This window comes from Salmo trutta, chromosome 24 (genome assembly GCF_901001165.1).
Source record: "Salmo trutta chromosome 24, fSalTru1.1, whole genome shotgun sequence".
Classification (NCBI taxonomy): domain Eukaryota; kingdom Metazoa; phylum Chordata; class Actinopteri; order Salmoniformes; family Salmonidae; genus Salmo; species Salmo trutta.
In genome coordinates this window covers 8,410,652-8,425,384 of record NC_042980.1, presented here as the reverse complement: position 1 = coordinate 8,425,384, position 14,733 = coordinate 8,410,652, and the positions used below count along the sequence as shown (strand labels likewise).

The 14,733-nt window shown below is 43.3% G+C and overlaps 1 protein-coding gene across 1 annotated transcript in view; it reads left to right on the top strand.

Annotated features, from left to right (window-relative positions):
• The window catches only part of LOC115161476 (inactive dipeptidyl peptidase 10-like), a 76,480-nt gene that overhangs the window by 39,023 nt on the left and 22,724 nt on the right, over window positions 1-14,733 (top strand). Inside the window, exons 7-9 of the mRNA XM_029712464.1 lie at window positions 294-375; window positions 2,941-3,061; window positions 4,020-4,174. Coding sequence (XP_029568324.1) covers window positions 294-375; window positions 2,941-3,061; window positions 4,020-4,174 — 358 coding nt within the window. The remainder of the gene's footprint in view (window positions 1-293; window positions 376-2,940; window positions 3,062-4,019; window positions 4,175-14,733) is intronic.

The window sequence follows — 14,733 nt, the reverse complement described above, 5'->3', positions numbered from 1 at the left end:
CTTACTTCCACAAAACATTCCAGGATGTACAGTATGCAACAAGCATTCCCCTATCAAACAATACACATGAACTAGCTGAAATAATAACGAAACAGAATGCTGTGTGGGCAAAAGCAAGAAGGTCTGATTCGGCTAATGATTGGATGGCTTTTAAATGCCTTCGGAATCATGGTGTGGCTATGACCCGAAAGCTGAAAGCAGACCAATACCTCAAATCTACTGCTAATAATCTGAATAATCCTTCTAAATTTTGTACATGAGGGACTGCATAATGATGTTGGGTTTTCAACCAGGGAGGTACAGGAGCTGAACCCTCCAGAGGTGTCGGACTCGGTCCTGCAGTTTGCTTCTTGGGGCGTTCGGGATCAACAGTTGGTGAGTATTCCTATGGGTCAGCTTGAAGAAAATGACTCATGCTAATGTAGGGTTTATGATGTGTACACTGCACACCGTGTACTCAATCACGTTGAGTTGATGTCCTTTACTCATGCATGGCAGTAGATTTATGATAAGTAGTTAAAGTCGGATGAAATGGGGTGAGGTGAGTAGGAGCTTGCCCACAAATTGGTTGGGTATGTGTACCATGTCTGCACTGGGACCATACCATACCCACAACAACACAACCAAGCATACAAACTTGTAGAGCAAGACACTAGGAGTGTTTTACTGTAGATCTCAGGAAGATGACATCGCACAGTTAGACAACTAGCAGTGAATGGCGTTCCTCCTTTGGAAAGCCATATATAGTATGTATGTAAGCCTTGGACAAGCCTTGTCCGAGCCAGAACGGCCCATAGGGCAGAATCTCCTGATTCTGTAGCACGAGGCAGCTTGATGACAAAATGCTAGTCTATCGCATGGCATTACCCACAATCCAGCTCCTTAATGCTGAGTGTCAAGCAGAGAGGTATCAGGTTCCATTTCTAGACGTTTTAGTTTGATTCGACTGTGGATCGAACCCCCATCAGGGCGAACACTCTAACCACAAGGCCAGAGTTGGTTTAAAGCCATAGTGTGTAGTGTTGAAGCCAAAATAGCCATTTGTGTTTGAATAAGATAGTTTGACCTTTCCTCATACTATAAGTTTAAAAAAAGTACACAATTGAAAGCAGGTGCGAAGGACTCTCAATCTCAAATCAGATCTTTGAAGTCTATTGCAAAACGTGAAATCAACATGAACATGATTGTATTTCATGAGCCCCTGAAATACAATGTTTTTTGTTGTGTTTTACCAACCAAATACGTTACTTTGACTCATTTTCAATCGCTGGAAGCCATGGAGAGGCATGGGCAATGTTTAAACCTCTTATGTAACAATGGTATGTATAGTTCATTCTCCAGACCCCGTTTGCTCAAAGGTGAATGTTGATTAAGGGTTGTTTTTGACATGAGAGATACATAAACAAAAGCTGTAAAAGGAACCAATTATCGAGACGGAAAACGAACAACAGTACTACTAATCAACCCGTTGCTTTAAGACATGTTGTTGGCTACAAGATCTCTCTTTGTGAGTAATTCCCTCTACCCAAGGAGTATTAAGCATGGTATAATCAGTTCATTATTTGTAAAGCGTAGACATGGCAAGTAATTAACCGTTTGATAGCATATTTGTCTAGTTTCTGCAGTATTTATACCTGGCCCCCATGTAATCAGTTAAATAGGCTGCTTACAAATGCAGCCCAATTCTGATCTTTTTTTTTACTCATTTGTCTTTTGACCAATCAGATCCTCTGAAAAATGTCTAATTTGAAAAGATCTGATGTGACTGGTCAAAATACCAATTAGTGGAAAAAAATATCTGAATTTGTCTGCCTGTGTAAACGCAACCTTAGAAAGCCCTTACAGCTGTGTGTGTGTGTGTGTGTGTGTGTGTCCATTTGTGTCCGCTGGTGCGTGAGTGTGCGTTGGCTCTGGTAATGACAGAGTAGGTTTCATTATTCATTAGCTCTTTCTGCATATTTGTCTGTTATCACTTCACATGACCTCGTTACTTATGGCCTGCCTTCTGCATATCCATTTATCTAAGCTCCTCACACCAACATTTCCTCACAGTCTCCTATCATGTAAACACATTTTCTCTATTTGTCTAAGATAAATTGTTAAAAATGACCACTTTGCCATGTGTTATGACCTCCACCGGGGACAATTTATCACATTTCTTTTGGAACTTTTCAAGGTAATTCTAACATACAACAGGGGAAAAAAAGCTAAAAACTGGGGATAGGAAGTCCAATACTTCTTCTGTGTTGTTGATTCTTCCTTCACTGAATAACGTCTTGAGCGTGTGTGAGTAGAACTTTAAATCAAATCAAATGTTATTGGTCACATACACATGGTTAGCAGATGTTATTGTGAGTGTAGCGAAAAGCTTGTGCTTCTAGTTCTGACAGTGTAGCAATATCTAACATGTAATCTAATAATTCCACAACACCTACCTAATACACACAAATCGAATTAAAGGAATGGAATAAGAAGAAATACATTTAAATATATGGATGAGCAATGACAGAGCGGCATAGCTAAGATGTAGTAGATGGTATAAAATACAGTATATACACATGAGATGAGTAATGCAAGATATGTAAACATTATTAAAGTGGCATTACTAAAGTGAATAGTGATCCATTTATTAAAGTGGCCAATGATTTCAATGCTGGTTTGTAGGCAGCAGCCTCTCTGTGTTAATGATGGCTGTTTAACAGTCTGATGGCCTTGAGATAGATGCTGTGTGTGTGTGTGTGTGTGTGTGTGTGTGTGTGTGTGTGTGTGTGTGTGTGTGTGTGTGTGTGTGTGTGTGTGTGTGTGTGTGTGTGTGTGTGTGTGTGTGTGTGTATAAGTAATGATAAGCGTGATCTTATTACGTAGCAGGAACATTGACTAAATGTAGGTGAACGCAGTAGATTTGATATCCCATGATGAATGAAACATGTTTCTCATCAGGTGTATGTCTTTGAAAACAACATTTACTACCAGACGGATGTCAAAAGCAGTTCTTGGAGACTGACGTCTTCAGGACAAGAAGGAGTGGTCTTCAATGGCCTCGCTGATTGGTTATATGAAGGTAGGACCGCCACTGTTCTGATAATATTGGTCAACAATGGTTGAGAATGTCCATAAAAAACGACCTCAGACTGGAATTCACCTATACTGTGTGGACAGTATAGGTACATTCCGCTACTCTGAAATGGCTCCCTTTGTTTATGTCCTGGGGACTGTCTTTTGTAACCATGGATAGCAAAAGGACTTGACTGGTGTCCAGCATAGAACAGGATTCACACACACACACACACACACACACACACACACACACACACACACACACACACACACACACACACACACACATACAAACAAAGACACACACACACACACACACAACCCACACACACACACACACAACCCACACACAACCCACACATAGATAGTGACTGTATTTACGCTGTACCATTTGTGGAGACATGTTGAATAGCTCTATGACGATTGTATAGGGCCATTGTTACATTCAGCTAGATTATTGGGTGTTTAGAGCAGGAAAAATTGAAATGTCCCCAAATGAGCTATTTTTACACATTATATTGTGTTGGCCAATGGAAAGTGAAGAGGCTGATAATGTTGTCATCTCCCACATGATTTCTGCCTGCCTGGCACTCCTACTGCATAATGGTTCAGCCTCTCCTTTTCCTTCTACTCAAAGGAATGAAACAGTGTACATGAATCCAAAGTTTAGCTGTACACACGCACATTATTATTTCTGGAGGAAATAGAAAAGAGTAAGATGAGTAGCTAAAAAAGGCAGATATTTAAAAATAAGTGTCCTTGCATTTCTTTCAAATAAAATATATACACGTTATTAGTGCTGTGAATGTGTTTTGACATGCTTATTTTGTTGTGTATAGTTTATTTATATACAGTAAAAGGATTTAAATATTGGTGGAGTTAAAGTGTAAATTTACCACATGTAATGTTTTATCCACTTGGTATAAACAGTTATAAAAAATTATCCTTTCATTGTTTTACAGAGGAAGTGTTGCACTCTCAAGTGGCTCACTGGTGGTCCCCTGATGGGTCACGACTGGCCTACCTCAACCTCAACGACACTCTGGTACCCAACATGCTCCTGCCTCGCTTCACTGGCGCCCTCTACCCCAGGGGCCAACTGTACCCTTACCCCAAGGTAAGAGTCAGGCCAACTGTACCCTTACCCCAAGGTAAGAGTTAGGCCAACTGTACCCTTACCCTAAGGTAAGAGTTAGGCCAACTGTACCCTTACCTCAAGGTAAGAGTTAGGCCAACTGTACCCTTATCCTAAGGTAAGAGTTAGGCCAACTGTACCCTTACCTCAAGGTAAGAGTTAGGCCAACTGTACCCTTATCCTAAGGTAAGAGTTAGGCCAACTGTACCCTTACCCTAAGGTAAGAGTCAGGCCAACAATCCCTTACCCTAAGTTAAGTTAGACCCGGTACCAATTTAGACCAAGTTAGGCTAACAGTAACCTTACTCCAAGGTAAGACTTAGACCAACAGTATCCTTACTAGGGCTGTCGCAGTCATGAAATTGTGTCAGCCGGTGACTGTTATGCAAATAACTGCCTGTCTCACAGTAATTGACCATCATTAACATAAACACGTTTAGCATCTTTGACTTCCACGCATAGCCTACAAGCCACTGCTGCAGACTTTTGGAATATCTATATTTTTAAAAAGTAGAACAAATACATGTAATATAGCCTACACCATTACAATAAATTCATTATTTATTTTAGGCAGGTTATTTTAGAAAATGTAGACTATTTCAGAAGAACAGAATCGCAAACTTTGATATTATTTTAGGATCTGATCCGGCTAAGCCATAAGGCTGTGGGATACACTAGTTCATTTAGGAGACAATATTTGCTTAGAATTATGTGCCATTATTTTATTGTATAAAGAATACAATTGAACATAGCTGAATAAAATGAAATGGATATTTTCTCCAAATGATTTCCGAGGGAGTGCAAACATGCGGTTATTCTGTGTTGAGCGGTTAACAAGAAAACAGGTCCACCTATATGCTCAATTTAGAGTTATTTATGCAACTTTAATTGTGATACAAACGTTGGGCTATATGTTTTGGATTTTTTTATATATTCTAATGCTGAATGATACGACTCTAATGATGATTTGAAAAAGCTGCATGAAAGGCACGAGCTCTGCTTTGTTTCATGCGGAGGCTGCACACATCTCATCAGTCTCTCATTCATAATTTGACAAGCACTAATATTCTCACCAGGCCTCGAATTTCTACGCGGCATCCCCCTTGTGTGGCCGTTGTGCATTTTGGCTGAATATAATAATTATTATTCCCTTTTCCCGGCTGCCAGTCGCAGCACTCCAAAGCACCTCTCACTCACATGGCTCTCCCAGTTATCTCAATTCTTATTAGCCAATGACCTTCAAGTGATCGGGTCCTTCTCACAGGCATCTCAGCTCCGAAGTAGGCTACAAGTGAAGACAGACACATTGGGGATGCAAGTGTGCATGTACTTATTGAATTCCGAGGTGCATATTGAACATGTTAGAAGAACTGTCCAAATGTCCTTTTCATCAGCCAACAAGATGAGTAGGCCTAATGAACAGCAAAAGCACTAGCATATGTCAATCTACTATCCCCCATAGTACAAACATTTTGCAATTGGTCAACGTGTTCTTCTGTGTGAGAAAAAAATATTCCAAACATACTCTGGGACAGTTGTGGGATGCGATACATCCCAAATGAAAAAATGCACCCGCATAAAAACCTTTTAAAAGAAATTAAGCGGATGCAACAGATCAGAACGTTTAGCTTAAAATGTTAATAAACTATTAGGCTATTTCTTCACATTATAAGAGCAGCAATGCGCACATGGCTGATAGACTATGTTCCAAAATGCAATCAATTAGCGGGAAAACACCATTCTCAAAAGTGAGAGCAGATGCATTTTTATGGTGAAAATAATATTCCTCAAACTGGAAACTCACGCGTCACCTATGTATGCCATTAGGCTCTACACCAGTTGTAAAGGAGTTATTTGGCAACTTTAACCTCTTGGCGTTCCCCTAGGATAGGGGATTTTAAACGGCCTCCTACTCAAACTCAGAAGCTAGGATCTGCATATAATTAATACTTGTGGATAGAAAACACCCTAAAGTTTCTAAAACTGTTTGAATGGTGTCTGTGAGTATAACAGAACTCATATGGCAGTCAAAACCCCCAGACAGATCGAAACAGGAAGTGGAATTCTGAATTGCGAACTCAACTTCATCACGTTGCCTATTAATCACACCGTGAGCTATAGTTCATTGAGCACTTCCTATTGCTTCCACTAGATGACCCCAGTCTTTACAAAGTGATTTGAGTCTCCTACTGTGAAAACTGACACTATGACACGCTGTGGAACGTGGTCACACGGAGAGGGCCATCACCATTATGACGCCGGCGCCCCTGGTTACCCTCCCCTTTCGAAACGTTTTGAAACACAATGCAATCGTCCCCCTCGAATCTTATTGGATCTCTCGTTGAAAAAGGCCCTACAGATTTATGTTATACAACGTTTGACATGTTTGAACGAACCTAAATAAGAAAAAAATGCATTTTGTTGAAAGAGTAGCCCCGCGCATGTCGGAACTTTTGGTTCAGCCTTCAGAACGCGCTAACAACAACAAGCTAATGGAACATAAAGGATGAACTTTTTCGAACAAAAATACATTTGTTGTGGACCTGGGATTCCTGGAAGTGCCTAAGGATGAAGATAATCAAAGGTAAGGGATTATTGACAATAGTATACAAGACTAGATTTGATATGCGATTGTTCCAAGATGGCTAGCCTATTGCTATTGCTAGCCTATTGTTCTGAGTATCGCATCCCCTTTTATCGCAAAGTGTGATTACCCAGTAAAGTTATTTTTAAATCTGGCATTACAGGTGCTTTCAAGAGATATTCATCTATAAATCTTAGAATGACAATATTACATTTTAAAAATGTTTTCGAATAGTAATTTAGTAAATTGTAGCACTGTTTCACCGGATGCATTTGAGGGAAAATAGTTAGTCAACGTTATGTGCCGATGTAAAATGCTGTTTTTATATATAAATATGAACTTTATCGAACAAAAGAATGCATGCATTGTGTAACATGATGTCCTAGGTGTGTCATCTGATGAAGTTTGTAAAAGGTTAGTGCTGCATTTAGCTGTTTTTTGGTTATTTATGATGCATGTGGTTGGTCGGAAAATGGCTATGTGGCTACTTTTACGATATACTCCTCTAACATAATCTAATGTTTTGCTTTTGCTGTAAAGCCTTTTTGAAATCGGACAACGTGGTTCGATTCAGGAGAGGTGTATCTATAAAACGATATAATTTGGAAAAAAAATTGAAAAACATTTTTTTTTACATTTTGTTATGCTAATGGTGATAGGATTTTTCGCTGGATGTCCGACAGGGGTTAACTGTGATACAAACCTTATCAAAACATTGGCCATATGGGCTAGGCTACATGAGATGTGTGACTATGGTTTTAAAAAGTTGCAAAAAAAGGCATGCACTGTTTCTTGCCTTATTGCACACACAATCATTCACAAGTGATAATACATCATTCACAAGTGATAATATTGTCACCCATCAGAAATATTCTTAATTTAACCTGTTGACGCATACAATCACATATTTGTGATCATCGTTGAGTGGTCCCTGCAGCGTACGATCTCACATATGTTATTGGAACAGTAGCAACAGAACGTAAGACGCAACAAATGCGTCTAAACAGCATTGTTGTCTGAACAGCATCTAAATCTTTTTTTGTACTGATGGAAAATAAAGGTCTTAAACTTTATTCCTCAATTTGACCTTTTATTGTAAAAGATAAATGCGAACTTCATCATCCAAGCATCACACGGAACACATCCACAGCCAAACTCATTCCATAAACCAGTCTAAATAACAGGTTGCGCTGACAAAAAACAAACATAAGTTAGCGACCTAACAGCTGGACTAGTTTACAATGTACCACTTCTCTGGTGAGCACAAGAGACTAATGTAATGTTGTTAAGAAAATAGATGCTTGTCAGCTAAGCTAACAGCAGCTAAATTCTTTATGATGGCAGCCATGTTTGTTTACTGTATGTTTGACTTGGTGAAAACTCCCTAATCCCAGAATGCCATTCACTATAAGATACAAGTCCATGGGGGTAGAAATGGGGGAAGGTATTGTGGGGGATATGATGCAGGAAATATTACTATGATGTGGGATTTATCAGTAAATGGGGAGCAAACACAAGAGAAGTGTATACGCTAAATAAAAATAAACCCCTGGAAAGGGGACTGAGCTGGCAATCCTGAGGTACCAAAGTTACAATCTGATGTCGTGTTCAAAACAACTGGGAAATGGGAAATCTCCGACTTCCGACTTCAGTGCGTTCAAGACAACTGGGATCGTGGAAAAAACGAGCTCCGACTGGGGAAAAATCGCTTTAAACGTCATCCAACTCGGAATTCCACCTCGGGAACTCAGGCCTCTTTCTAGAGCTCTGACTTTCTGACCTGAAGATCATTGATGTCATGATTTTACCTAGTATTTTTCCGAGTTCACAGTTGTCTTGAAAGCACCATAAGTCAGTCGAGTGAACTATCCCTTGTTATAACATCTTTGGTTTGACAGACGCCTACATGACAACCAGAATGCATTGTATGATGTCAACAGACATGGCACCACACATAGCCGGCAAATAGCTTAGCATTAGCTCATCATAATCAGGACATTCATAAAGTATTTTACACACATCATATGTGTACATTACAATCTATGCAATAATTGGAATGCATGATTTGTCAGCAGTACTGTCACGCCCTGACCTGAGAGAGACGGTTTGTTTCTCTATGTGGTTAGGTCAGGGTGTGGGGTGGGCATTCTATGATGTCTATTTCTTTGTGTTGAGCCGAGTATGGTTCCTAATCAGAGGCAGCTGTCTATCGTTGTCTCTGATTAGGAATCATACTTAGGCAGCCTTTCCCCACCTGTAGTTGTGGGATCTTATTTTTGTACTGTTTGTTATAGCCTGCAAGACGTGACGGTTGTTTGTCATTTGTTTATGATTTTGTTTCAGTGTTCTGATTTATAATAAATAATAAGATGAACACTCACCACGCTGCACTTTGGTCTACTCCTTTGGACGGTCGTTACAAGTACTTGAAAACATTTAAATAAAACAGTAAATACATTATGATCCATACATACATATGGTGTGCTACAGCAGAAGCGACAACACGATATACAGAAAATAAGCCACTTACTTTGATAGGAACGCACACATGTCCAAAGTCCAAATGACGTAAATGTAAGGAAAACAGGCGCCAATGCAGGCGCCAGCCATAAAATGTGCTGGGGGAAAACGTTTGTGCAAGGCCTGTTCTGATTAGAGATGTGCAATGTCTTTATACTTGATCTGGGAAAACACTAGGGAAGTGCTTGGGCTCTCGTTGAAGAGAGAAGTTTGTCCGCTCAAACATAAATTGTCCACAAGAGTGAAATGATCTACTTCTTATGCGACTTAACGAGGAGGCGGTACACACCTCAATTCAAACTGTTGTTAGAAAATAAAACTTGTTAGAAAATCATTTGAAATTGACAGCCTATAGATAATTAGCAGGCAGCGGGCCTTGGTTTGGGGGCAGCGCGGGTAACTGTCCTGTTGCATAACAATCACATTTTGGAACAGTGAGAGCATTCTGACGTCACGCGCACGAAAAAACTAATGCCGGTGCGACAGTGAGAGATATTTGAACTCACACTTGAAAAGGTTCATCTTGTCTTTACATATACTAAATAATATATGTGTGAAATTAGTTTTGATTTAGAATGGACCATTATCACCATTATTATTACTTGTCTTGGAATAGGGGTAGGGTTAAAAAAAAGCATGGTATATGCACTTACTGTAAATAGTGAAAGGAGAATGCTTTTCCCGTGGCTCCTTTTCATGTCAGCCAGGATGGCTATACTCTTGTTCTAAAGCGAAGCAATGTGCTTAATATTAGGAAAGTTGAGAAATAAATATTGTAAGCCTAGAGGCCATCAACACAGTCACACAATTGCATAGCCCAAAGAAATGTTGCGCAACATGAGCTCCTGGGCTCTCATGAAGTGTTTGATTAGATTTTCGATTACATTTGCATTGATGTCAGAGTGATTAGAGGAACAATGGAGTGCGGAATACCAGGCAGTTAGCAAGTTTGGTAGGCTACTAATGACCATCAGCAGCATCAGAGCTTGGAGAAGCCTAGTTATCGTGACTAAATGGTTATGTGGAATTCGACTGATGTCATGACTCATGACTGCCAGTTTGGCGGTAATATAGTCACCATAACAGCCCTAATCCTTACCCCAAAGTACAAATGAGCCCAGCATTATCTTTATTCCAGTGTAGGGTTGGTCTAGCATACTACCTCTTCAAGGATGTAGAGAGTATATTACTCTACTCAAATTTCATAGTGGGGTTAGGTCAACCCTTGCAGGTCCAGAGAATAAAGAAAGAATTAGCTGCCCATAGGGGGTCCTACTTTTGTACTCAGAAACAGGACACACAGCTATTGTCACTGACTCTGACTGACTGTGAAATTCTAGTGCTTTTGATTGATTGATTGACTGATTGATTTGTGAAAGAGGTAGCACAATCAAGTCAGAGACCTTTTTCATTTTGGTCCCTAAAGTGCATGGAGCAAAAAACGTTATAACATTACATACACTGAACAAAAATGTGTAATGCGACATGCAACAATGTCAAAGATTTTACTGAGTGACAGTTCATTTAAGAAAATCAGTGAATTGAACTAAAATCATTAGGCCCTAATCTATGGATTTCACATGACTGGGAATACAGATATGCATATGTTGGTCACAGATACCTTAAAAAAATGTAGGGGCCTGGATCAGAAAACCGGTCAGTATCTGGTGTGACCATCATTTTCCTCATGCAGCGCGTCACATCTAATTCGCATACAGTTGATCAGGCTGTTGATAGTGGCCAGTGGAATGTTGTCCTACTCCTCTTCAATGGCTGTGCGAAGTTGCTGGAACTCCCTGTCATACACTTCGATCCAGAGCATCCCAAAATGCTCAATGGGTGACATACCTGGGGAGTATGCAGTTCATTGAAAAACTGGGACATTTTCAGCTTCCAGGAATTGTGTACAGATCCTCGAACATTATAATACTGAAACATGAGGTGACGGCGGTGGATGAATGGCACGACAATGGGCCTCAGGATTCAAAGTGCCATCTATAAAATGCAATTGTGTTAGTTGTCCGTAGCTTATGCCTGCCCATACCATAACCCCACGTCCATCATTGGGCACTCTGTTCACAACGTTGACATCAGCAATCTGTTTGCCCACACAAAGCCATAAACACTGTCTGCCATCTGCCCGGTACAGTTGAAACCATGAAGAGCACACTTCTCCAGTGTGCCAGTAGCCATCGAAGGGGAGCATTTGCCCCCTGAAGTCAGTTGCGGCGCCGAACTGTTATCAGGTCAAGACCCCGGTGAGGATGACGAACACTCAGATTATCTTCCCTGAGACGGTTTCTGGCAATTTGTACAGAAATTCTTCAGTTGTGCAAACCCACAGTTTCATCAGCTGCCCGGGTAGCTGGTCTCAGACGATCCCACAGGTGAAGAAGCCGGATGCTGGTTAATCAGCTTCTTGATATGCCACACCTATCAGGTGGATGGTTTATCTTGGCAAAGGAAAAATTTTCACTAACAGGGATGTAAACAAATTTGTGCACAACATTTAAGAGAAATAAGCTTTTGTGCATATGGAAACTTTCTGGGATCTTTTATTTCAGCTCATGAAAACAGTATACTGTAGATACAAGTACATTACATAGATACAGACATGAAAAATGGTTCTATTATTCAATCATCAGCCAGCTTTTGAGATTTAAAAAAAATGAAGTTAAGGTCGTTATGGCTTTGAGTTGCTGTGGTAGTTTGTTCCACTCAGCAGCACGGTGTACTTACCAGACTCTTAAATTTAACAAGCATATTCTGTGTAGAGTAGCCATGTACCCAAAGCCCTCTCCTTGCTCTTCCAGAGGGCATAAAGAAGAAACAGCTTCATCATATTACAGGTGGAATGAATAATTAAACCTGCACAGGGCTTTTTGGCTTTAGCTTTTTCATCCTGGTTAAAAAAATTATTTCTTGTTTTATTCATATCAGCGCTGACCGGGTTCCTTTGAAACGCACAGTGGTGGCGGTTGTAGGGATCTGTAGCGTTAGGCGGGAAGTGCTGTGATATGCTATGGTAAGGAGAGGTAAGGCTCTACCATCCTCTGTTCTTGAGGGGAAGGCAAGCACATACGTACGTACACACACGTACAACAGTACGCACATGCACACACATATACAATGAGAATTTTGCACATACAAGAGAGGCAGGCTAATATCGAGGGAGTCGGTGAAGAAGAGAATTCATTTCTCTTGGAATATCAGTTGGAATAGCGGAGCAAGGCTATAATGGGGTTGGCAATATCAGTGCAGTGAAAGCCAAAGTTTTACTCCTGTCATCTTCACGTTAGGATCTGTGGTATGGGACTCCTCCAGCCCTGATAGACTAATGAGCTGCATGTTTTAAGGGGAGGACTGAGCTCATCTGGGAGAAAACAATAGCCTAGTTAAGATGGGCCTTGAAGGCTTCTGCGCAACACAACTCTTGCTTGCTCCATTTGTGATTCTCCCTGGTCATTATATTCTCTGATGAGGGACTGTTTATGAACTCTGGCATTTCAAAACATGACAAGTACATAGCAGAATGTTGTGGGGCTGTATATCACAAACTGTTGCAACGCCCTGGCCATAGAGAGGGGTTTTTGTTCTTTATTTTGGTTAGGCCAGGGTGTTACATTGGGTGGGCGTTCTATGCTCATTTTCTATGTTGTCTATTTCATTGATTTTGGCCGTGTGGCTTCCAATCAGGCACAGCTGTTGTTGGTTGTTGCTGATTGGGAGTTACACATAAGTGCCTGTTTTTCCGTTGGGGTTTTGTGGGTAATTGTTTCTGTTTAGTGTTTGCACCTGACAGGACTGTTTGGTTGTCGGTTTTCTAGTTTTTGTGTATAGTGTTCTTTCGTCCATTAAACTTCAATGATGAACACTAACTCCGCTGCGTATTGGTCCACTTTCTCAGACGATGACTTCTCTGTTTCGTCTGACGACGAAGACAGCCGTTACAGAATTACCCACCAACAACGGACATAGCAGCGGAGGAAGGAGAAGCGCCAGGAGAGGAGCGTTCAGGATTCGTGGACTTGGGAGGAAATCCTGGACGGGAAAGAACCATGGGCTCAAGCTGGGGATTATCGCTGCCCGTAGTGGTAGATAGAGGCAGCGAGAGCTGAGAGGCACTGGTATGAAGCGAGGGAGCGCAACAGGCACGAGAGGCAGCCCCAAAAAAAATGTTTGGGGGGGGGCACACGGGGAGTGTGGCGGAACCAGGAAGGAATTCTGGGCCAACTCCCCGTGCTTACGGCAGGCAGCGTGGTACTGGTAAGGCACCGTGTTATGCTGTGAAGTGACGGTGTCTCCAGTGCGCGTGCAAAGCCCGGTGCGCTATAGGCCAGCCCCCCGCAAGTGCCATGCGAGTGCAGGCATCGAGCCAGGGCGGATGGTGCCAGCTCAGCGCATCTGGTCTCCAGTGCGCCTCCTCGGTCCAGGTTATCCTGCGCCGGCGTTGCGCACTGTGTCTCCAGAGCGCTGGGAGGGCCCAGTTTGCCCAATGCCTGCGCTCCGCCCGTGCCGGGCCAAAGTGGGCATTTAGCCTGGAGTGTGGGTAAAGAGCGTCCATACTAGAACTCCAGTGCTCCCCCACAGCCCGGTTTATCCTGTGCCTCCTCCTAGGACCAGGCCTCCAGTGGGTCCCCCCATCCTGGTCCGTCCTGTTCCTCCTCCTAGGACCAGGCCACCAGTGGGTCTCCCCATTCTGGTCTCTCCTGTGCCGCCTCCACGGACCAGGCCTCCAGTGGGTCTCCCTATCCTGGTCAGTCCTGTGCCTGCTCAACGGACCAGGCCTCCAGTGGGTCTCGCCAGTCCGGAGCCGTCAGAGCCGCCCGCCAGCCGGGCGCAGCCATCGCCGCCCGCCAGCCGGGCGCAGCCAGGGTCGCCCGCCAGTCCGGAGCCGTCAGAGCCGCCCGCCAGTCCGGAGCCGTCAGAGCCGCCCGCCAGTCCGGAGCCGCCAGAGCCGCCCGCCAGTCCGGAGCCGCCAGAGCCGCCCGCCAGTCCGGAGCCGCCAGAGCCCCCCGCCTGTCCGGAGCCGCCAGAGCCGCCCGCCTGTCCGGAGCCGCCAGAGCCGCCCGCCTGTCCGGAGCCGCCAGAGCCGCCCGCCTGTCCGGAGCCGCCAGAGCCGCCCGCCTGTCCGGAGCCGCCAGAGCCGCCTGTCCGGAGCCGCCAGAGCCGCCCGCCTGTCCAACGCAGCCATCGCCGCCCGCCAGCCGGGCGCAGCCATGGTCGCCCACCAGTCCTCCGGCGCGGCCAGGGGTGCTACCTAAGTGGGCGACGCCGAGGGTGGAGCGAAGGCCACGTCCTGCACCTGAGCCGCCTCCGTTCAAGGCCCACCCGGACCCTCCCCTTCAGAGTCAGGTTTTGCGGCCGGAGTCCGCACCTTGGGGGGGGTACTGTAACACCCTGGCCATAGAGAGGGGTTTTTGTTCTTTATTTTGCT